Source organism: Tiliqua scincoides, chromosome 2, assembly GCF_035046505.1.
Source record: "Tiliqua scincoides isolate rTilSci1 chromosome 2, rTilSci1.hap2, whole genome shotgun sequence".
Classification (NCBI taxonomy): domain Eukaryota; kingdom Metazoa; phylum Chordata; class Lepidosauria; order Squamata; family Scincidae; genus Tiliqua; species Tiliqua scincoides.
The window spans coordinates 112705341-112729193 of record NC_089822.1 but is presented as its reverse complement, the minus strand read 5'-3'; the positions used below and the strand labels follow the sequence as shown (position 1 = coordinate 112729193).

Genomic DNA, 23853 nt, shown 5'->3' with positions numbered 1-23853 from the left:
AAGTAGGTTTACCTCCTCTAGCAAATCAGTTATTGTTTCAAACATGGAAGGCTAAGGTTGGTTTAGGATTGGTTCTTGAAAATTTATATTGGTTATTGGTACTCCATTTTGCGTTGGATAGTTATGAGTTTACCGCTATGTTTACTTCTTGTAATACTTTTCCTGTTGCAGTTGGGAAAGTTCTACTACTATAATTTTATGTGGTCTTCCTTTCCTTTTTAAAGATAGGTGTTTGTTTTTCTCCAGTCCTGTAAGGCTAAAAAATATGGCAGCTGTTTTTCTAGTTAAACCCGGTTATTCTGAGATCTTTTGATATCCAAAATTGAAAATCTGAATGTTGCATATTTCTCACACTGACATGTGACACATGTTAATGTGGCAAGTTCTATTGCACAGGTCTTATTGAAATGAATGGGAAGTGGGCAAGAGTGCTACTATGCTGTTGCACAACTTCTGTTCATGTTGATGGGCCTTATGCAGGATTGTTCTTCTTGGGTCAGAACTATTGCCCTTAGTGGCATCCATGATCACTGCCTGAGGTTGCCTTAAGGGGGAACCACCTCTGGGAATTCTTGGTCAAATGCTACCTAATCCTGCTGATTTGAATTCATTCTGATTATCCAGTTATTTTTTGACATTCTTCTTTACTATTTTGACCTACGATCCTTGTTTTCTTTGTGGAGTGTTGCTACTTTCCTTCTATATCATGACTGAAGCAATGTGGGAAAAGGAATTGAGTACTTCAGCCTCTGTCATTGCCTTTCCTCTGAGTTAGAGCAAGTTGTGGAAACCAGTGCTGTGGTTTCTAAGCATGACTTGGTGGCAGGCTGGGTGTGCTCTTTAATGCCAGCTCCCTCTTCCCTGTCATACAGGGGAAACATTCAGTCTGGACTAAGGGAAGTCAGTCTTTGGGTACCTCCACAGCTTGTACCAGTGGGTTGCCTTCCTAAATCCAGGATTTACCAACACGTTGTGTGAGGGGGTGAGCTGGATAATCTCCTTAGAAAAGCAAGTTATGGGAAGGAAGGGAGGGAGAATTTGGAAGGAAAGGGAACTGCAGTCACTGGACTTCTTGCCATAGCATACATATGAGTGAAACAATATGGAGGGGGCATATTTGGACAATGTAGGGTAGAAAGACAAGAGAGAGATTGGAAGTGATTGCATTGGGGTGGAAAAACTCACTGCAAAGAGCCATTGAGGCTCACCACCACCACCCCTGCACCACAGATTGTAAGGATATTTGACACTGATTGCCTCCGTGAAATTTGGGCTAGAGGGAGGCAGCTTTTTCCAAAGATCAGTAGGGATATATGTGCCTCCAGCTCCAGGAGAGAATGAGTTAAATCCAGTGGATTCTGTCCTGTTCCTTGTCCTCTTATGTAGGGTTTCCCAAAGACCTGTCCTTTAGTCTGAAGATGAGGGCAGTTGCTAAGGAGATTCTTGTTGCTATGGAGATTGCTCAGAAGCATAGCTGATTGGCTGCCAGCAATGATGAGGATGCCACCTCTATTCCCCCTTTTCACATTACCCCCCCTTCCCCGAATTGTGGCTTCGCTACATGCAACTCTTGAGGAAACAGGTTATGGAAAGCAAGCAATGGAGAGTGGGCAGGCAGGCAGGTGGACAGCTTGGCTGAGGAGAAAAGGTATAGTCACAGCAGATAGGGAAGATGTTGAAAACAGATGATCAGCAAGGAGAGAAATAGACTAGCAGGTATCATGTGGGGAAAAACACAGACCCATTATTCCCCAGTGTAATCTGTGAAATTGCAGGAGACAAGGGGGCACAACCAGGGGCCACAACTTGGGGTGATAAAGTGTCTCAGATCAATCCTGGATAGACAAAAACAGAGAAGGTGGGACAAGAGAGAGAAAATTTGTGAAGTCCAGGCGTATCACCTGTCAAGATGAGCATCAAAATGAGAGTACCCCTGTCTTTGACTGAATATTGGTAGTCTTTCTGGAAATCCATTAGCACTGCTTTCCCTCCCTACTTGGAGATAGACTGAGGCCCAAATCCTAACCTGCTTTCCAGCACTGGTATAGCTGTGCCAATGGGACGTGTGCTGCATCCTGCAGTTAGGTGGCACTCACAGAGGCCTCCTCAAAGTGAGGGATTCCAAAACCTCAGAGCTGCACTGCCCTAATGTCAGTGCTGGAAAGTGGGTTAGGATTGCGCCCTGAGCTTAACAACTCAGTTCCAGCCTCTGGGAGAGTTAGACACGGGCCTCATTCTCACATGCAGCAACTGAAGTGACAAACCTGTGTCTTGGACTGTCTTGTGACTGAAGTGTCACATTGTGGTAGTGGGGGAGAATTCTCTTTCCAAAAAACCAGACCCTTCTCTGCATAGAAAACTGTACATGGTAAGGAGGCTTGACTAGAACCCTTCTGCCTGACACATGGTAGAAGGATGTGCACTTTGGTGTGCAAGATTTTCATTTATTCCTTTGATTATGAAGGGAAATTCAGATATGTGAGCTGCCTCCTATCATTTGAAGTGAGCCAAGCCAAACACGGGATTGCCACCTCAGCTGCAGTCTGTGAGCTCTAATCATGGGCAGCTACAAGTTCGAAGTTCGAGTTTCTGTGGGCTGTTATCAGTGAAGTGGGAAGCCCATTTGTCTGTGGTACCTGACTAAGTAGTGGGGGAAAATACAGTACTACCACTCCCATCTTTCCCCAGATTTCTCATCAGGTATGGGGGGGGGGTATATATATACTTATCACATTGCAGTGATGTTTATTTTGGATGTTTCTCCTGGGCTTTTCTATCATAAAATAATGCCCAAGGTGTCTTGCAGTAACAGCATAAAATAAACACAGCATCTAAAACGAACAAGCAATAAAACAGCAGTGAGGCAGCAATAAAAAAGGCAGCCTAATGAAAACAGAGCACAGCATTAAAAACTGGGAAAGTTGACTGGAATAAAAACATCATCACCAAGCAGAGGAAGACCTACAAGGATGGGGCCAATCGTGCCTTTCTAGGGAAGGCATTCCACAGCCTGGGTGCAGCAGTGGGGAAGGTTCTTTCCTGAGGCCCAAACAACCAGGTGTCTGATTCTGGTGCAATACCCAGGAGGACCTCCCTCTAAAGAACTTAACAAACAGGTTCATATGGGATCAGGCATCCAATTTACTAGGTGGTTTCATGCTTGCCATGGTAAATAAACACTTGTTAAAACACTGTTTCTAGGCATCCACCGTGGTTGTCCCTGAGGACTGGGAAATCAGGATGCTGGTCATAAGAGGGAATGGGCTACTCAGAAATAGAGGACAGTAGAGATAACCGACAGCTGTGGTTCCCGAGCCATGCCCAGTTTATGGACAAGAACAGAGTTCTTGGCACTGCGCTGGTGCAAGTCCATTTGCCCCTCCTCGAGTGTCAGCTGGGCTGGCACAAGAACATGTGCCAGCCACAGAGGCTGCATCCAGCCTCCATGCCAGCCTCCGGACCAGTAGGTTCACGCTGACTGAGCTTGGCTGGCGCAGGGGTCTGTGGAGAGCAGGGAGGAGGTGTTCCGGGGCAGGGGGAAAGCAGGAAGTGGGCGGGCCCATGTGCGGGTGGCAGGAGAGTGGGGGTGGGGCAGGAGAGTGAGAGTGGGGGTGGGACCAGGACACTCATTTGTGCTGAATCCTGACCCCATTCCCGGGCAACTGAGAGCAGCTCCAGGCTGCTCGGATCTGTACCATCTCTTTAGGTGGTGCAGATCAGAGTAGACCCATTGGGGCTACAGCAGCTCTTCCCAGGGTAAGAGGAAGCAATTCTCCTTGCCCCGGGCTGAGCCACTTTTATCCTCAAACTGTACTGGATATGAGGCAGGTCTGCCAGCCTACCCATTCCAGCGCAAACTAGGATTGCGCTGTAAATTGTGCAAGAAGCCTTGACCTAAATCAGTGAATCCCAAACTTTTTAGAGGCCCTAGTGGCTGCAGCCTGGTTTATCAATGCCAAGGACTGTAATGGTGTTTGGGCAGCAATGCTTCCCCCCCCCCCGGTAGCAGCTTGTTTAATTCTTGAAGCACTTAGCCTAATCTGCCTTTTCAGTTTCGTTAACCACCAAAAATTGGGTCATGACCCACTGGTGGGTACCAGACCCACAGATTGAGAACTGCTGGCCTAAATCACATGAGCACTTTAAATTGCTTTAACATATCACTTGAAAACCTTCCTTTCCTTCAGTTAATGCAAGTTACCCCCATTAACTAGTTATATGTTTTCTCTAAGTTTTAAGTGTCACATCACGAATGGGGGATTAAAAACTGTGCAAAGGGGGGTTGTAAATCCACCTTACCATCAGTTGAATTAAAAAAAAAAAAAAAAGCTTGATACAAGCACATTTAAAATTGTATTTCTTAAAATATGGTGCCTGTGCGAGCCCTCTTTAGAAATGCCAGAGAATTAGCCTGGAACCTTCTGTTTACTAAGCAGATACTTCACACCTGAGCTTGCGGCCCCATTCCCTGTCTTTCTTATATGCACACTGTTAGTGACTAACAGCAGGGAAGAGGCACTAAAGTGCTATAAGTGGCTCACAAGAAATTGGTTTTATGGGGAACACTTCTTGTAACTGTATTTGTCACAATGAAGGTTGTATTTTCTGGACAGGGATCCTTTATGGTTCAAGGCCATTGACCTTCTCAGTGGTCTTAGGCCAGTCTCTTTCTCACAGTCCTAGCTCCCCACTTGAGAAAAGGGAATTGTGACTTATAAGAGAGTTGGAAGGAGAGAGGAGATGTGGGATACAAGTATTAGATCTGAGTCTAATGATCAGAACACGAGTGAGAGTGTGTGTACTTTCACCAATTAAATATTACTTAACACTCTGGCATGAACAAAACAGTGCCAAAGGGCAGGGCTATACAGACAGGAATAGGCTGTATTCTCTAGATCTGGTATATCCATTTTCAGGGAATACATCAGTGGTGTTCATATACACAACTGCTTCTCCTATAGAAGTGAAGAGCAAAATCTTCCCTTGCTACTGGGTGGTGTGGCCTTTGCTCAGTTGGTACACAAAGCATGTCTGTATGGATTGTTCCATGCCAATTCAACAAAGCTTGCACCATAGTCATAGATTGTTTTGAAATTTTGCAGTCATTATACATGTTGAAATGTCTTTAAAGCCAACATTTTTAGAAATTTCCCATCCCTGGAGGCAGAGCCACATCCTTCCAAAAATGTGTTTAAGGGCTCATTTCCCGTCAATCATATGCTTGTTCTTGTTGCTGTAAATGAGGTGTTCTCTCCTCATGTTAGTCATTAGAGGGCTCATTTTGAAATTCAGGATATCTTTCTGAAATACAGGGAAATTAGCAGAAATGCAGCTGTGAATGGAAGGCCAAAAATTTTTAGGAAAATTCCATTTATTCATTCCATGTGTGTATGGGCATGTTACCAGGAAATATGCTTGGTGAACTGATCACTAATAGTTGAATCAACATATAACCGAAGCCATTACTGGGTGGTCTGTACACAAGAGATAATGGAGATGAAAATTTCTGAAAACTTGAAATTTTTCTAAATGTTTGGCCATATGGCTATTGGTCAGTTTCTCTTATCCAGGGTAATGGTGGCTGAATAAACTAAAAGTTTTGCGGGTGGGTGGGGTGGATTTTGTGTGGCATTCTTAGGTTTGTTCAACTCTAGGCTAGGTTAAGGACATATGCAGGTGACAGATGCTCCTGCTTCCAGGTGTGCAGGTGGAAGCAGGTGTGCACCTGCTTGCAGGTGAGAAGTAGCTTGGGGAAAGCTAGGCCCCTTTTCACACATCCCTTACCTCACCCATGTTGCCCTTGGGAAGCTAGCTGGACAAGTTGCGTAATCATCCTGGACTCCTGAGTGTCTGGCCTGACTTGAAGCATGTAGCTTGAGGCAATTAGATGCACCCAAACAGAATTCCTAGTCTGAAGAGCTACTTGGACATACACCAAATATACAGCCATTGCTTTCCTGTTCATTCTGTGTGCACTTTCCTGGGAGTAAGATCCATTGAATATAATGGGACTTCTGAGCAAATGTGCATAGGATTATCCTATCGTTCTCCTTACTAAAGAACAGGAGCTGCTGTCTTCTCACACAAACAATTTATTCATTTGTTGAATAAATTTGTTGTTCAAATGAATTTATTCATTTGTTGCGCTTTACACTTTGTTACTTCTATATGCTGCCTTTCCTCCAAGAAGTTCACAGCAGCATTTTTACCTTTCAGCAGTTGTGTAAGAAATGATGAAATTGGAATGAGAAAGAGGAGAAATCGTTTAAAAATGCATGACAAAGGAGGCAGTATTTTCATTTTCATTCCCCCTTCTTCTAGTGCTCAGGATGGTGTACATTGTTCTCTCCCCTTCCACCTTTACTTTTGCAACAATCCAGTAAGATAGGTTATGCTGGGAGAGTGTGACTGGCTTACAGCCATACAATGAGATTCATGGCTGAGCAGAGATTTGAACTCAAGTCTTCCCAAGTTTGAATTCAGCATTCTGGTCCAGTGATTTTCAACCAGTGTGCCACGGCACATTAGTGTGCCATGAATGGTCCATAGGTGTGCCGTAGGAATTTGGGGGAGGGTCATTTATTAGTAGGGCCATTGTGGGATGTGAGCCCCCTACCAGCAGTATGGTGTGCCTTGTCAATTGTAAAAAAAAAAAAACTGATGGTGTGCCTTGACAATTTTAGCGCCTTGTCAGTGTGCTGTGAGATGAAAAGGACTGAAAATTGCTGTTCTAGTCCCTATGTTATACTGGCTCCAGCAGTGTAAGTTTTTGATCTATGTCCATAACACCACTTTTTCCATGTGGCTTGCAAGTGCATATGGTGGAGATCGATGAGGACAGGGCAAGAATGTTGCCATGTCTGCAGAGAGCTATCAAGTGCTTTGGTGAGTCCAGGAAAAGGAGAAAGTTTGTGGCCCTGGAGCAGAAAAATGTGCACCACCACCCAGTATGCTTCCACATACAGCATTCCTATCCCTTGTTGCAGAATAGCTGAAGGAATGCTGTGGAAGCCCTTTCTCTACCCAGGAGGTTTCTCCCGGGGGCTGTTGTGGTTAGGAGCCTGTAGCATTACCCGTCTCACTGATGAGATGATGAGTCACCTCAACCCTTCTGCCAGGGAGGAACATCCGGGAGTTTTCTCAAGGACAAAGTGGCTTTTAAAATGAGAGTGTTGAAAAACAAAACTGTGTTGAAAAACAAAACTGGAAAAAGCAAGCCGATCCCCCTGCCCAAATATTCAAGGCTAACTCTGCGAAGTTCTTTAGGCCGGCTATGCTATGCCATTGTGCCAGCTTACGGAAAGAGAATGGGGCATTTAATTGGAAACTACACTGCCAGGTTCTGGTCTAATTGAAGGGTTACAAAACATTTTTTAGGACCAGGTCCCCTTACAGAGACTGTGGGGCCCAATGAGTACACTTCAGGGATGAAAACCTACTACCGGTATCTCATCTATTGTCTTTTTAGCTAATCGTTTCAGTTCCCAGTTCAACCCCCCCCCCATCCCATTATTACAGAGGAATGTCCTTTTTTAGATTCCAGGTTTGAATTCCAAAGGTAGCTGATTGGACCTGGGAACTGGGCTTGTTTTGTTATGTGGGCTGTGATGTTTGTAAGGAAGGCAACATGTAAGGCACATGAGTCTTAAACTGGGGATCCAGATAACAGGGCTTAGATGTCTTTTTTCCAGACTGAGTTGTTATCCTGATCTCTGCTGCACTGCAGTGTGCCTGTCATTCCGCCCCGCCCCTGCCCCCCCCCCCCGCCACAATGGCCAAAGCTAGAACTGTTCCTTTTCTGTCCCGGTGACTTGAGGAGCCAACAGCAGTCTGGTTGGCTGTATATAACAGTTGTTCCAGTCCAAGTTTCCTTAACCTCAGTAGCATCTCTCATCTGGAGTAGCAACACAGACTGCCCATCTGAGGCCATCCCCCCCTTCCTCCTACTTGTTTCCTTTTGGTAGAGTTACGCAGAGGCAATGGGATGTCCGGGTTATTGCCCCTCATTTCTTCTACGTTTTGGAAAACTGAGCAGCCAGATGGGCATGTTGGGATTGAGAAGAATCCACGGGAAGACAGCAGGCTGGGACATATCTGGGTGAGGGTCATGCACTAAAGTTGTTCTCTAGGACTGGGATTTTGAGGCAATAGTAGAAGAGAATGGTAAACCATTTGTTTTTGCCTCAATTGTTCCAAAAACTCAATTTGAAATAACCAAAATAATGAAGCCTTAGACCAGGATGGAGCAGCAGCAGAGTTATATGTGCAAAAAACCATAGAGAAGGGCAATTACGAGCAATGTTAGAATAAATAACAAGAATGGACTGAGGATTTGATTGAGCCAACTCAGATCAGTGAGCAGATTGGAGCCCAAAATCTTTAAGGCTGTGTTTCTCAAACTGTGGGTCAGGAGCTCCTAGATGGGTCACAAGCCAATTTCAAGTACGTTCCTATTCATTTCAATGTGTATTTTATTTTTAATAAATTAGACTTGATGCTGCCATGGTATGTGGCTGCATCTGGGGAAATGTCACATTCTACTTTTAACGGGATACTATGTATATGTTTTTCAATGGGTTTTAGTCAATGGGACTTACCTCCCGGGTAAGTGTAGATAGGGTTGCAGTCTTTGGGATGTTTGGGGGATGTTTTTTAAACAGATCAGCAACTGCTTGGGAGGGTTAGGAAGGGGTTCTTATTTATTTTAAATAAATTTTTAAGCTGAGACTTACTTAAACTTTAAATTTTCTTAATTAGTTTTTATTTTGTTGTATGGGGATGTTAAAAAATTTTCCCTGCTTGATGATGTCACTGCCAGCCATGACATCACTTTCAGGTTAATCACTTCTGGTGGGTCCTGGCAGATTGTTATTCTAAAAAGTGGGTCCCAATGCTAAAAGATTTGAGAACCATTGCTATAAGGAAATATCTGACCTTTCTGGCCTAGTGGTGGCAGGAAACTTACTTGGCTGGTCTGCCTGCTGTTCCCTCCTTTGGCCAGAGCTGGGGAGCAGTGCACTGGCTAAATCCCTGACTGACATGCCATTTAAAGACCTACTGCAAGCCCCATTCCTGGTATTTCCATGCAGTGCAAGCCAAAATACACTACAAGCAAACTCTGGTAACATTGAGGAAGATCATGGAGATATATGGTATTCTGTCATCATGACTTAAGTTGGTGATAATTTTGTCCTAAAAGTGAGGATTCTGACCAAGGAATCATGGAAGGGAGGAAAAGGTTTGAGAGCCTATAAGGTTTACCAGCAAGATAGATTCGCACATTTTGTGATATTTTAACTACAACCTGTGCCTATACTGAAAATGGCAGCAGCCACCTGTATTAAAAAGGGGGGGAGAAAGTACCAGGTATACATGCTCTTTGGTACACCTGTGCAGGTAAATCACTTGGCCTCTGTGTTCACAAAATCCAGAAAAAGACTGAATCTCAACATGTTTGTACTTGCTGGTGTTTGTACTTGCTGGTGTACTTATCTGGTGTGCTCCTTGGGGCATTTGGTGGGCTGCTGTGAGATACAGGAAGCTGGACTAGATGGGCCTATGGCCTGATCCAGTGGGGCTGTTCTTATGTTCTTATGCTCATGAACATGCAGCATTACAGAAACAAGTATCAGAAACAGAAGTTACAGAAACAAGTATCACTAGAGTACTGGTTTTCAAACTTCCTGCCCTCAGGGAATCCTTTCCACATAATTTGATTGCTGAAGAACTCTTTTATATCAGCCACAGAATCTCAGTGTGTTGCTAAGGGCTCCAGCATACATTCCAGGAGGCAGTCTTAATTCACAAGTGGTTCTGACTAGGTCAGTTGGACTAAATTGTGACACATTCTGTTCTGAAGGGCATCTTAAGCCCAATGCTGTCCTCTAGCTGCACTATATAGAGAAGGTTAGTAAAGATTAACATTATTAACAGTATTTATATACCGCTTTTCAACTAAAAGTTCACAAAGCGGTTTACAGAGAAAAATCAAATAACTAAATGGCTCCCTGTCCCAAAAGGGCTCACAATCTAAAAAGATGCAAATGAGTACCAGCAGACTGCCACTAGAACAGACAGTGCTGGGGTGAGGTGGACCAGTTACTCTCCCCCTGCTAAAAAAAGGAGCACCCACTTGAAAAAGTGCCTCTTGCCCAATTAGCGGGGGTAGCAAGATAGACAAGTGTTTATTTCCCGCCATCTATCTTTTTACTGAGCAACTCCTGATGGGCCTGTGAGGAGCTGAAAGGGTCAAAGGAATGCAGTTTTGAAAACTACTGCACTAGAGCAGCATGTGTGTTTGCTACATCAACCACTGCAAACAGGTGTTGATACCAGTGTGCATAGTTATTCTCACTCTCCAGACCTCTGTGTTTCCATGAGCACATGCAGCATGGACACATCCATGAGACTGTTCTCTTGCCAAGTGTGAGTCCCGCACAGCCCTACACAATTAGTAATTACCCAGTAAAAAGCATGCACCTGTGGGGGCATTCACATTCACATACATGACCAAAAATCTGTATTTTAACTCCTTCCTCTTTCTTTTCCTTGATAGTTCAAAAGAATGTTGAACCGTGAACTAACTCACCTCTCTGAAATGAGCCGCTCTGGAAACCAAGTCTCTGAGTACATTTCCAACACCTTCTTAGGTGAGTGCAAAGAAGTCCATACCTTTGGAATATCGGGACCCTGCTCCTGTACCCATGTACACTCTTTTTGTTGTTGTTATTGTTCATAAATACGTAAGTGTAGATTTTTGTTTGTTTTTTGTTTCTCTGGTTAGAAAAAAATAATTTAGAAATCATTTTCTGCAAATGAGACATTCCAATCAAGTACAATCTGTTAGTACCCAATTAAGATACTGATTTACCACAGGTTTCACAAAACATAACCAGCACTCAAATGTTTTTCTTTCGTCTGTACCAGACTAGTCAAACAGCAAGTGTCAGTACGGCTCTCACGGTTGTCAAATTTCTTCAAGTGTTCCAAAAAGAGTTTACCGCCTTTGGGTTATTGTATACTGTATGATCTACATGGTAAAGTAATTTAATTTACATGGAAATCCTGTCAATATTGGTTTTGTTTTCTGATAAAACTGTAGTAACAAACCCCTTATGTTTCTGATGAAAGGTCTGAGAGGATTTAAATATTTATGTAATTGGCAGCCTAATCCTATGAGCTATTTACGCCACCAGAACGAACATTCTGGTAGCAGAATTATCTTTATGGCTGTCATAAACATGTCAATGCAAGCATGGCCTGGCAGCTTCCACCACAACCAGCTAGGTCTGTGTAATGGTCAGACACCCACCACCAACCTTGCAGGGGTTGGGAGGGAAGCAGGGAAGAGGTGGAAAGGGGCAGGGGATGTACATAAGAATGTAAGAAGAGTCCTGCTGAATCGGGCCATAGGCCCATCTAGTCCAGATTCCTCTGTCTCACAACGGCCCACCAAATGCCTCAGGAAGCACACAAGACAACAAGAGACCTGCAGCCTGGTGCCCTCTCCTTCGTCTGGCGTTCTGAGGTAGCCCCTCTAAAATCAGGAGGTTGCTCATTACACATCATGGCTTGTAACCCATGATGAACTTTTCCCCCAGAAATTTGTCCAATCCCCTTCTAGACCACATCCTGTGGCAAGGAGTTCCACAGACCAACTACAGGCTGAGTAAATTAATATTTTCTTTTGTCTGTCCTAACTCTTCCAACACTCAATTTTAGTGGATGTCCTCTGGTTCTGATGTTGTGTGAGAGGGAAAAGAACATCCTTCTATCTACTCTATCTACCCACTACATAATTTTGTATGTCTCAATCATGTCCCCCCTCAGGTGCCTCTTTTCTAGACTGATGAGCCCCGTACACTGTAGCCTTTCCTCGTAAGGAAGGTGCCCCAGCCCAGTAATAATTTTGGTTGCTCTCTTCTGCACCTTTTCCATTTCCACTATGTCCTTTTTGAGATGTGGTGACCAGAACTGGATGCAGTACTCCAGGTGTGGCCTTACCATTGATTTGCATTATAATATTGTATTCTCAATACATTTTCTAATGATCCCAAGCGTAGAATTAGCCTTCTTCACTGCTGCCGCAGATTGGGTTGACACTTTCATCAACCTGTCTACCAGCAGGTCAAGATCTCTCCTGATCTGTCACAAACAGCTCAGACCCTACATCCCTATATGTGAAGTTTCTATTTTTCTATTTTTGATTTTTTGCCCCAGTGTGCATTACTTTACACGTAATGGGGAGGGGAGGGGGGCAAGGAGTAGAGTGGATTTGGCCCAAAAAGGGGGTGGATTCACTGGCAGCAGTGCCTGCTGAATCCTAACCCCCTTCCCCAGCCCAGTCTGCCTTCATTGGTCAGAGATATAGCTTCCGCAGGCCCAAGTTGACCTGTGGCTGCAGTGGGGGCTTATCCTGAGGCAAGGGAACACATCTTCTGTTATGCAAAGGAGACCTCAACATACCAAAACTCCCCTGCAGGATACACATTGGCACTGCCACATCACCACATGGGGCTTTAGGTAGAATTGGGCTGCAATAGAAATTTCAGGGGTTTACTATAAAGCCTGTAGAATTAATCTCTTAGATTTGTCAGAGTATTTGACTAAAATGTCTCTAGGTTATTCATCTTTGTCTACATAGCTTGTCTGCAATCTAAAATTCTTATTCCATGTCTAATAATGAACTAATTCATTCTCCAGTGATGACTGTATTCTGTTAAGGAACATTTCTTAATATTATATTTCCCTTAGAGCTGAGCTAAAAGTAAAAGACCAGTTTACATGAAGATTTACATGTGCACACATGCACTCTAAAAACATATACATACACAGAAAGAGAGTTTTCAGTCGTTTTTCGAGAGGTGACTTGGAAGCAATATGAAAACATTGGGAGAGAGGTCAATTCTGGTCCATTGCTTCTTAGGTAGTGCTCAAATTACAGGGTGACAAGAGGAGGCAGCCCCCTTACTAGTTGTGACAACTCCCCAGCTGCTGTTTTTAGAAGGTGATGGGTGGGCAAGATTTGGCTAAAATTTGAGAGAATCAAGGGATACAGCTTGTGGCCCCGGGCAGTCTCATGATGTTCCACATTTATTGTGTGGATTGGAATGAGACTGAGTTTGTCTGTCCAAAAGCTCATCCCATACAGAGTCATCTAATAAAATGGAAGATAGTCAGCATCTGCATTCTGAAGTGTTTCCAAAGACAATTCTGGGTCATGGGGAAAAACTCTCCTTGTGTTCAGCATTTGTCTCTGCAGGCAGGGGTCTAGCACCATTGGATACACATTTGAGAGAAGCCTCACATGCCTTTGCTCTCCTCAGGAGTGTTCCCAGTGCCAAGGCAATCCTGACAACCAATTAAACAGAGGGCAGAGCATTGACTTTTTTGCTCTTGGTGGCACAATCATGTAGCCAAATCTGTTTGGTTGTGTGGAATCGTGACATTCTCACCTTTCCCGTGTAATCCCTGATTTGTTGATTTCTATGGAATCACTAGCAAAAGGGGGGGGCCAGTCCCAAGAAAGGCACTAGAACAGGGGTGCTCAATAGGTGGATCGCGATATGAGTAGATCGCGAAGTGCTGACCCCCCCTTCAGGTGCCTCTGGGAGGAAACGCCGGGAGTAAGGCCCATTGTACTCAATGGGGCTTACTCCCAGGTAAGTGTGGCTAGGATTGCAGCCTCACAGCCCAATCCTAGGCATGTCTACTCAGGAGTAAGTCCTGTTATACTCAGTGGGGCTCAAGGTACACCAACATACATTGTACACATAAATGTTATATGTTATGATGGCGCGAACATTGTAAAAAAAACTCTGGTAGATCTCCGGGCCTTGCTGGGTTTCAAAGTAGCTCTCGAGCCAAAAAAGTGTGAGCACCCCTGCTCTAGAACAACCAGGAAAACAAGAGTAGCACCTCACAGCAAATAGCAGTGTAAAAAGGTACTGCAGAGATATACGGAGGGGGTAGATGCACTCTCTAAAATACGTCCTTTTGCATCAGATTTTTAAAAGTGTAAATTATTTGAAGCTCTGTATTTCCATCTTAACATCTAATCTTGTCAGACTTTTTTTCTGCATAACGCTGCCCTAGTAATTAAACATTTGTTTCAAGGTTTCTTATTTCATATTTAGTTTCACTGAGGTTTGCCAGTATTAACAAGCTTTTGTTCTGTTGCAGCAAATGCATGTAGCTGTAGGCAGTGCATAATTGTAGAGGTGCTTTAACCCCACCTTGCACAAATGCAGATGTCCAGCTTTACCTTTTTGTTGCTCATCTCAAACCCAGTAGGAGACTTGCCTCTTCTACACAGCGCAAACCAAGTGCTGGACAATTCTGAGCATGAGACCTGGATGCAGCACCCTTGGGTGCTTGGAATAGACTTTACTAACTTCTGGTTTGATGACTGGGTCACCCCCATGTTTGACAAACTAAAGTTTGAAAGACTTTGCTACTGCAGATTAAAGCTATAGTCCTGTGTGTGGTTCTTTGGGACTGACTTCCTAGTAAACATGCATAAGATTTGAGCACAAAGTACTTCTACAGTTTATGCCCACACCATCATATACAAAATTCTCTCCTTCAAACAATTATTATGTTCATAAACATATCCAACACAAATGGACAGATGACATAACTCTCACTCTGTTGCATATGCTGGCCTTGCATGTAAAGCCATGTACCGGTTTCACATTCATAAACAGGGGTATACATGATCATGCAGAAGATACTTGCTGAGTTTCAGGCCTCCCCACGTATCTGTCTCCTCACAGATCCACACACTCCCTGAGCCAGGAAGGAACAGCGAGCCAGGAAGGGATTCCGAAACAAACTGCTGTGTGCCTCCCTCCATTGAATTCCCCAGAAGTCAGGCCTCCATTGACGTCAGTAGATGCAAATACCCAGCCTTAAGCAAATGTTGATGCAAACTGCCACTTCAATGGGAGCCTTGTGTGAGAGTCAGAACTTGGACTCGAGGGCTCAGGCCGAGCATTAGTTGTGCAGGGGCCAAAACTCTCACTCCCTGCTCCTGCCACAGCTGCATGTCCTGCCAAGGTCACTTGGCACAGCAGTGCAAGCTGCTGCATTGCAAAAGGTGAGAGAAAAGCATGTCAGGCTCCTGGTGTTTGATGGCTTGGCCTGTAGCCCAGAGAATTGTAGCCAGCACAGAGCTTGTTTCTGCGGTGGGGAGAGAGTTGCATATCAGATAAGGCGCACAGGTTGGACAGCTGGAGGTGTGTGCGACTAGTACTGCCAAGTACAGGCCCAGATATCACGATCCTTAGTGATTTCTGCGGAAGTTGTGTCTAGCAGCACACCTTGGGGGTGACAAGTCTGGGAATTGCCTCGACATCTGGATTCCATTCTTGACTCTGGAACAGGAGCAGAATTTAGTATGTTTTAGGAAGCAGCCAGGGCCCTGAGGTCTTATTGGCTCTGAAGAGGGAATGTAGGCTATTAGTTGGAGGAAGGAGGAGGGGAATCGGGACTCTTGGTTCTGCTCCCTCCTACTCTCTCTTATTGCCTCTCTGTTTGTTGGTCTACCGTTCAGGCATTATCTTGCTTTGTACCTGCTATGACTTCCCTCCGTGTACTTGCACACATGTCCACCCATCTATCCCTAAATTGTCTGTGCTAAACAAGCAAACTAGGCCTGGGAATGCTAAATTCAAGTAGTGCTCACCATACAAAAGGCAGCCCATTAGTCTGAGGCCTTAACCTACTTCTGTCAGGGCCAGCTCCCTGTCAAATCTCAAACTCCTCTCAATAACACAAGAAGCTGGCTCACTAAGGAAGCAATAGGTGAAATGGGGCTCCTGCACTGTCTCCTGCAGGGCTGCTCCCATTCACTCAATCCTCTGTGACAATGCAAGTTGTTCTAGGGCGCCACCTCAGCCTGCACAAGGATGGACTCCCTTTGCCAAATTTGGTAGAAAACCCTGAACTTGCTCACATTACTTATACTGTATACATGCAAGGGTCTTATGAGAGCTGAACTTGGCAGGAGTCTAAGCACTTTAGAATACGTTCCAGAGATTTGGGCAGGGCAAAGAAAAGGCTCTGAGGGAGGGAGTGTTGTTTCCCCCAGGCACTGTTTTCACCCACCTCAGAGATTTCAGCTGCGTGCTAGTTGGTTTGCGTGTTTTGTGATGTCACTGTTCTGCTTCCTAGCAATTGTAGGACCTGGCACTCTAGAATGTCACCATGGCTCATGCTCTGCTTCCCCCAAGGGCCTCAGGCCCACCCCTCCACTCTGCCATGAGGCCCCCGTGCCGCTGCTACTCCCGCAGCTATCATTGGGGCATAGCCGTGCCCTGCCATGATGTGACTCGCTCTCACTTCCCTGTCACCCTGCGCCCTCCCCATTTCCTGCCCCCACTGGGCTCTCCCAGTGTCCCTCACTTACCCTTGGGCAGGATATCCCCACCACCTCCGCTCTTCTCCCAGTGGGTACCACCCACTCGTGACTTCTTGCCCCTGGAGACAGTCCTAGAAGAAGCTGGGGGAAGCAGACCCTGCACTCCTGAGGGTAAGTCTCCCCCAGACTGCTTCACACTGTGCTGAGAACCCTCCAGGACCCTATAGGACCCTCCAGTCCTGCACACCACACCACCCCTGTACACACAGAGAAGTCCATTGGAACTCTCATGTGCCAGCCACATACAATTGCATGCTGTTCCATCCACACCTAATAGATGTCAGTGGAGGCAGGTAATAACCTTGCTCTGAGGGCGGTGCCTTGCAGGGAGGGGCATATGCAGACCTGCTGCTTTTTCTAGTCCCTTTCTAAATAAATATTAACAACTGGGCAGATTTGTACCTCCCACCCCACCCCTGGAAAAGGTTTGAATCAGGGAAGAGGGTTGAATCCAGGAAAGAGGCTTGAATCAAAAGGTGTGTGTGTGTGTGTGAGTGAGAGAGAGATTAATGGTATTGTTGTTTCCAAAGCCCCACCTCTTCTTGTCTTTAGTTAGCTATAAAGGCCTGTCATGTTTGAAAGATAGGGAAGATACAGAAAGGTCCTCATCTCTGAAGCCATTGCCTCAAGCAAAACACGAGGCATGGATAGCCAACCTATTTTTCCAAGTCTGTTCCTGCTCCCCTAGTCTGACTGCAGGCTTCACCACCCATCCCTCAGGAGGTTAGGAAAACTCCCCCATCCAAACCCAGAAGCTGACTTTGAGTTGGAGGCTGCTTTCTCCATATAAAATCAACTCCTGTGTTTGTATTCCTGACCTCCTCCTTGTGTCTAGAGGCCATGGACAATTTGAGAGGACAGGAGTAGAGTCAAGTCTGAAAAAGCAGGCCTGGCAATGCCCCTTGTTCTGCCAGTGGGATGAAGAGAAACATACTACCACCCCTTATCCACCTTGTTGGAACATTCTTCAGGAGAAGAGAGGACGCATTACTGCCCAACTCCAAAGGGGTTGTTGATGATTGGCAGGATTTGCTCCTTCCTAAATGTTGTCATGCAACATTTTGCTTTCTCCATCCTCCTTCCCCCTGTGAACGACAGCCATTCATTTATGTTAGAAAAGGCAGCAGAGGGGCCTCATTCTGCCCTGATGATCCCAATGTCTGCAATAAGAAGCCTCAATCCTGCTTCAGTGGTTTGATGACTGTAAAAACTTGAAGAGGAAAAGAGGGCACCATGTTGTTGATGCAACATGGGTGGGAAACTTGTGTACTTTTAAAAAAAAATAATTGTTGTGCTGGGGATTTGGAGTGCTCACTGGCACGCACAGACAGACAGACAGACAGACCTTGAACTGGCATTGCACAGGTAGTTTGCAGTTTTGTTTCGTTAAAGAAACATTGGTATAGTTTAGTGTTTCTGGAGATAAGTACTCATCATTTCACTTGCTACTGTTAATAATAATTTTTTAAAACCATTAAAAATAGTTGCAAAGCAGCTCTGGGCATTGGAACTATGCAAAAGGTGCCAGCAACAATTGGACCCATTGCATACTCACATTTATGGCAGCCACACTTCTGAGATCTCGTTTCTGTCATTCCAGGGTACAGCTAGAAGCATTACCAAAAAAAAAAAAAAAAGGAAAAAAACTGTTACAAACAGAGACCATGGTGGATGGGACAGCACATAAAATGTGTGCCATGGGCACCGGCAGCTCTACATTTTTGTGCATAGCCTGGTACTGTTTATCCCCAGCATCTGTAGAAATCTTTCCATTCTTATGCTCTGACCATTCGATGCAAGCGAATCAGAGACATCAGGAATAGGATTGTTAGTCCTTTTACTCCATAAGCATGTGCTTTCATTGTCTGCTAAGAGACAATGAACTGTGAGTTAACAATAAACCTCTTATAGCGTACTACAGTTGAGGGACTTGGAGAGCTACACACATCTTGTTGTTCATGCAGATTTGCCTACAGAGATTCCTGCACAGGCCAGGCATACGAACATAAGAACAGCCCCACTGGATCAGGCCATAGGCCCATCTAGTCCAGCTTCCTGTATCTCACAGTGGCCCCACCAAATGCCCCAGGGAGCACACAAGACAACAAGAGACCTGCATCCTGGTGCCCTCCCCTGCATCTGACATAGCCCATTTCTAAAATCAGGAGGTTGCACATGCACATCATGGTAACCCGTAATGGATTTTTCCTCCAGAAAATTGTCCAATCCCCTTTTAAAGGCATCCAGGCCAGATGCCGTTACCACATCCTGTGGCAAGGAATTCCACAGACCAACCACACGCTGAGTAAAGAAACATTTTCTTTTGTCTGTCCTAACTCTCCCAACGGTCAATTGTAGTGGATGTCCCCTGGTTCTGGTGTTATGTGAGAGTATAAAGAACATGTCTCTATCCACTTTATCCTTCACATGCATAATTTTGTATGTCTCAATCACGTCCCCCCTCAAGAGCCTCTTTTCTAGGCTGAAGAGGCCCAAACGCCGTAGCCTTTCCTCATAAGGAAGGTGCCCCAGCCCAGCAGTCATCTTAGTTGCTCTCTTTTGCACCTTTTCCATTTCCACTATATCCTTTTTGAGATGTGGTGACCAGAACTGGACACAATACTGTGGCCTTACCATTGATTTATACAACGGCATTATAATATTAGCCGTTTTGTTCTCAATACCTTTTCTAATGATCCCAAACATAGAATTGACCTTCTTTACTGCCGCCGCACATTGGGTTGACACTTTCATTGACCTGTCCACCACCACCCCAAGATCTCTCTCCTGATCTGTCACAGACAGTTCAGAACCCATCAGCCTATATGTGAAGTTTTGATTTTTTGCCCCAAGGTGCATGACTTTACACTTACTGACATTGAAATGCATCTGCCATTTTGCTGCCCATTCTGCCAGTCTGGAGAGAGCCTTCTGGAGCTCCTCACAATCACTCCTGGTCTTCACCATTCTGAAAAGTTTGGTGTTGTCTGCAAACCTAGCCACCTCACTGCTCACCCCTGTCTCTAGGTCATTTTTGAAGAGGTTGAAAAGCACCGGTTCCAGTACAGATCCTGCTTTTCACCTCTCTCCATTGTGAAAATAGCCCATTGACACCCACTCTCTGTTTCCTGGTCTTCAACCAGGTCTCAATCCAAGAGAGGACCTGCCCTCTAATTCCCTGACTGTGGAGTTTTTTCAGTAGCCTTTGGTGAGGGACCATGTCGAACGCCTTCTGAAAGTCCAGATATATAATGTCCATGGGTTCTCCTGCATCCACGTGCCTGTTGACCTTTTCAAAGAATTCTAAAAGTTTTGTGGGGCAGTTGCACCAGTCTTTCGCCCTCCCTCTCTCTCTCCCTCTCTCTCTCTCTCACTCTCTCTCTCTATCATATCCACTCTTCTCATTCTCAGACAAGCAGAATGATGTGGAGATCCCATCCCCAACACAGAAAGAGCGAGAGAAGAAGAAGCGGCAGCAACCCATGTGCCAGATCAGTGGTGTCAAGAAACTCACGCACAGTTCCAGCCTGACCAATTCCAGCATCCCTCGCTTTGGGGTCAAAACAGACCAGGAAGAGCTGCTCAGTAAGGTAAGCTTTCCACTGGTGGGATGCTGATCCCAGACGGTGGAAGTCAACTGGGGGAGATCTAACCCTAGCTTTGATGGGGTGGGGGTGAGGTCACAATTAGGACCTTGCTGTTGCAAGACTCCAGAAAAGAGCTGCAGCCTTGCTCTGTACCCCAGTTTGCTCAGCCCTAGTTCCAGAGGTAAGGGTGAGGATCTTGTTTTGTAGAATGGACTCTCCATTATCTCAGAATATATGTAGTTTTAAAAAATGTTTTTTAGGCAGTCTTTTCACAGATTAGTGCGTTTTGCCAGAAATTTCCAAGAATTTTTTTTTTGTTCTTGATCTCTAATACCAAGTTTCTGAGCTCATTTCCAATTTTTTGCTAGCTCCTTCTGAATAGTTAGCAAGTGGATAGTTAGCAGAGGGCCTACAAGTGAACCAAGTAAAATGGGTATCTTGCTGCATGCCTGGACATGAGCTGCATAATCTGTGGGCCTAGCACCAGGCTTGCACCTCACCTGCTCTGGGCCAGGGTATCTTAGAGATCGCCTACTCCCGTACAATCTGGCTCGTCCTCTTAGGTCATCAGAGAAGGCCTTTTTGCAAGTGCCGCCACCTAGGGAGGTATGTGGGGCGGCAGCAAGAAATAGGGCCTTCTCAGTAGTGGCACCAACGCTATGGAACTCCCTTCCCCTTGACTTAAGAAGGGCTCCCTCTCTTGAGACTTTTCTGCAAGGCCTGAAGACCCTTCTGTTTAAACGAGCCTTCTGAGTTCTTGGCCTTTTTAACATCTTTTAATATTTTTTACAGGCCTGATTCTTTTATGATTTGCTGCTGCTCTATGCTCTTTTTACCTGACTATTTTTTATCTGACTGCTGTTTTTATGATATGTGTTAATATGTTTTTATTTGTTTTAAATTATGTTTTTAATCTGTTTTAACCTGTTGTAAGCCGCCTTGAGTCCCTTCGGGGAGAAAGGTGGGGTAAAAATAAAGTTATTGTTATTATTCCTGTCTCTCCAGCACTACACTACTGTCTGATCCAAGCTCACTAAATGAAAAACAAAACTGTCCCTAATGCAAAAGTGCCTGCATATGTACCACAGCACTTAGTAAAGTGGCATATGGCACACTTGACCAAAGGAGTGAGCCTGCCATTGAGAATATTCCTTAAAAGTTCATGATGGTTAATTTGTAATTCATATTCGTTGTACAAAATGTGAACTACCGCAAGATGGTCAAAAGAATCTTGGTACCATCTTAGTACTGCACAAACCCTCTTCTCTCTCCCTCCCCCAATCACCTCACTTTATTTGCAAGTATATGCACAATTTTTTGCTGGTTAGTTATGTATTCACTCCCAACAGTTAATCAGGACTGATAATTGCATCAGGCACCTTTAGAAAGTGGACAGCAAAATATGTAGTATGTGGTGCCCTCTCTATATGACACCCTCATCGCAAATGCATCGACATTAACTAAAGGAACTGTTCCAAGATTGCTAATTTAACGTGTGTGCTAAACATATAAGAAGCACAAATGATTTTTTAGAGAGAACATCCTGATGATCTTGTAATTTAATCAGAATATACATAATGAGAGCATACTAAGAACTTGTCTTCAGATGGGACAAAAGAAAGAGATTGTTGGACACATGTTTCTCTTACTATACTGTATTTTTAAATTCTTCCAGACTTGAGGTTTCAAAAATAGCTCAACTGTGTTCACACATCTGGTTTTTTAAACCAGTTATGTGAAGTACCCTTTCAGAAGAGTTCATCAGCAAAACTAGTCAGTCCTAGTGTCTTAAAATCTCAGCTTTGCTCTTGTCAAGCAAAGCACCCCAGGCTTTCATGTCCTTAAATGACTACTTAAATTTGTTAGGAACCATCTCAAAAATGAATGTTCCTTTGTTTAGTCTCCTTGGTTTTCAACCTTGGCATCAGTGGGGTATCCACTTGAGCCCCAGGCCTGGCATGCCAGCTCAGACTCTATTTGACAGTGTCAAGAAAACATCTTATGGGGCCTTGTCCTTGACTTTGTCATGATTTCTTTTTCTTCTTGAAGCCTGCTTGTGACAACCTTGCACTAATAGCTTTCTCTTTCTGCAGGAACTGGAAAACCTAAACAAGTGGGGCCTTAACATTTTCCGGGTTGCCGAGTACTCCAACAATCGGTCGCTCAGTTGCATCATGTATTCGATATTCCAGGTATATTTGCTAATGCTGCGCAATGCTAAACATCTCCTCTACTTGTCGGCACTGAGCTTCCCCCATAGCCATTTTGTAGAAATGAGACCACGACCAAGCAGCATCTGGACCTGTGCATGAAATGAGAGCATGTCCGCAAGTGGACACAGATACTGAACATGGATTAAAGAGTGGTCTCTGCCTATGGTTCAGTATATCCAGTACTTACAAGCCACACAGATTGCTTTTATTCTCTGCCCTTCCTCATGGCAAATATGAAGGGTTGTAGACTCTGCATGTGTAGCACAGTCCTCAGGAAGGAAGGAAGGCAAGGATGTGGAAGCCATTGCCTGTACCATGTTGCTCTTTTTTTCCTCCTGATACTGTTTTCTGCTCTGAAGCCCCCTTATGTAGGCTTCTTGCCCTAGCCCTTGAAGCTTCAAGTTCTTTCCCTGTTTTCAAAGGAGGAATTGAATGAACAAGCTGTCTGTTAGAAATCAGCACACCTGGGTTCTCTCAACAGGAGAAGCAGGATCTAGTAGTAAAAACAAAATCTATGTGTGACATCTTAATACAGTTATGGGAGCATAAGCTGTCAGGTGTGCTAAAGCTCATTTTGGTCCATTGCATTTGATAGACTCAAACACTCAAAAACTTATTCTGCATTAAGGACATTTGTCTCTGTGATGCCAACAGACTCTTAGGGCCCAGTCCTATCTAACTTCCCAATACTGATGCAGTTGTGCCAGCAGGGTGCACAATGCATCCTGCTTGGGGGAGTGTAGTTACAGAGGTCTCCTCAATGTAAAGGAATGTTTGTTCGCTTACCTTGGAGCTGCATTGTGACTGCCTCGGCGCTGGATAGAACTGGGTCCTTAGTGATTTTGTTTTGGGGGTTTTGCTCCAACAGACTGTAACAAGGCTTAACTCCCTGAAACTGAATCTAAGGCTATATTGAGGCAGAAAGACAAGTATTTTCTTTAATTCTATTCCCATGTCACTGTGCTCCTAGGGGTCAGAGACCTTTCTACTAGTATTTGTGTATGCCTCAAACTAAAATATAGGCAATGATTTAATAGTAGATTATTTTACTTGGAATGGAGTAGACACTAGCAGATTGAAAGTCCTTCTAGCAGATTAGGTCCCGCTCTTTCTTCCTTTCTCTATTGTGTAGTAATTCTGCTTAAAGTATAGCAGTTCTCTGTGCCTCACTTTTCTCTGTCCCCAAATGGGACTTCCAGTCCTGTGCCTGTGAGATTGGGAAAAGCAAAGCTAATTGTATTAACACAGCAGAAACAAACTCCCAAGGAAGACACACAGTTACTTTCTTCTTAGCCTAGAGTTATCTTTTTCAACAAATGTGTTGCTTTCCCTTGCCACCCAGGAAAGAGACTTGCTGAAAACTTTCAAGATCCCCGTGGACACGTTAGTCACGTACATCATGACACTAGAAGACCACTATCATGCCGATGTGGCCTACCACAACAGCCTCCACGCTGCTGATGTCACACAGTCAACGCATGTCCTCCTGTCCACACCAGCTTTGGACGTAAGTTCCTGTACCCGATGGTTGGTGAATGGGCAGAGACCTAATTCTATCTTCAAAATCTAGCCCCGCTGAGGGGTTCCTCCAAAATCTGGTGGACTGGAAATTCTCATGGTGTGGAGGAGAGGG

The 23853-nt window shown here is 44.7% G+C and overlaps 1 protein-coding gene across 2 annotated transcripts in view; it reads left to right on the top strand.

Annotated features, from left to right (window-relative positions):
* The window catches only part of PDE4A (phosphodiesterase 4A), a 122775-nt gene that overhangs the window by 85092 nt on the left and 13830 nt on the right, over window positions 1–23853 (top strand). For both annotated transcript variants that reach the window (XM_066613584.1, XM_066613585.1), the window contains exons 7-10: window positions 10556–10649; window positions 19832–20010; window positions 22101–22199; window positions 23563–23727. In XM_066613584.1, the coding sequence (XP_066469681.1) occupies window positions 10556–10649; window positions 19832–20010; window positions 22101–22199; window positions 23563–23727 (537 nt within the window). The remainder of the gene's footprint in view (window positions 1–10555; window positions 10650–19831; window positions 20011–22100; window positions 22200–23562; window positions 23728–23853) is intronic.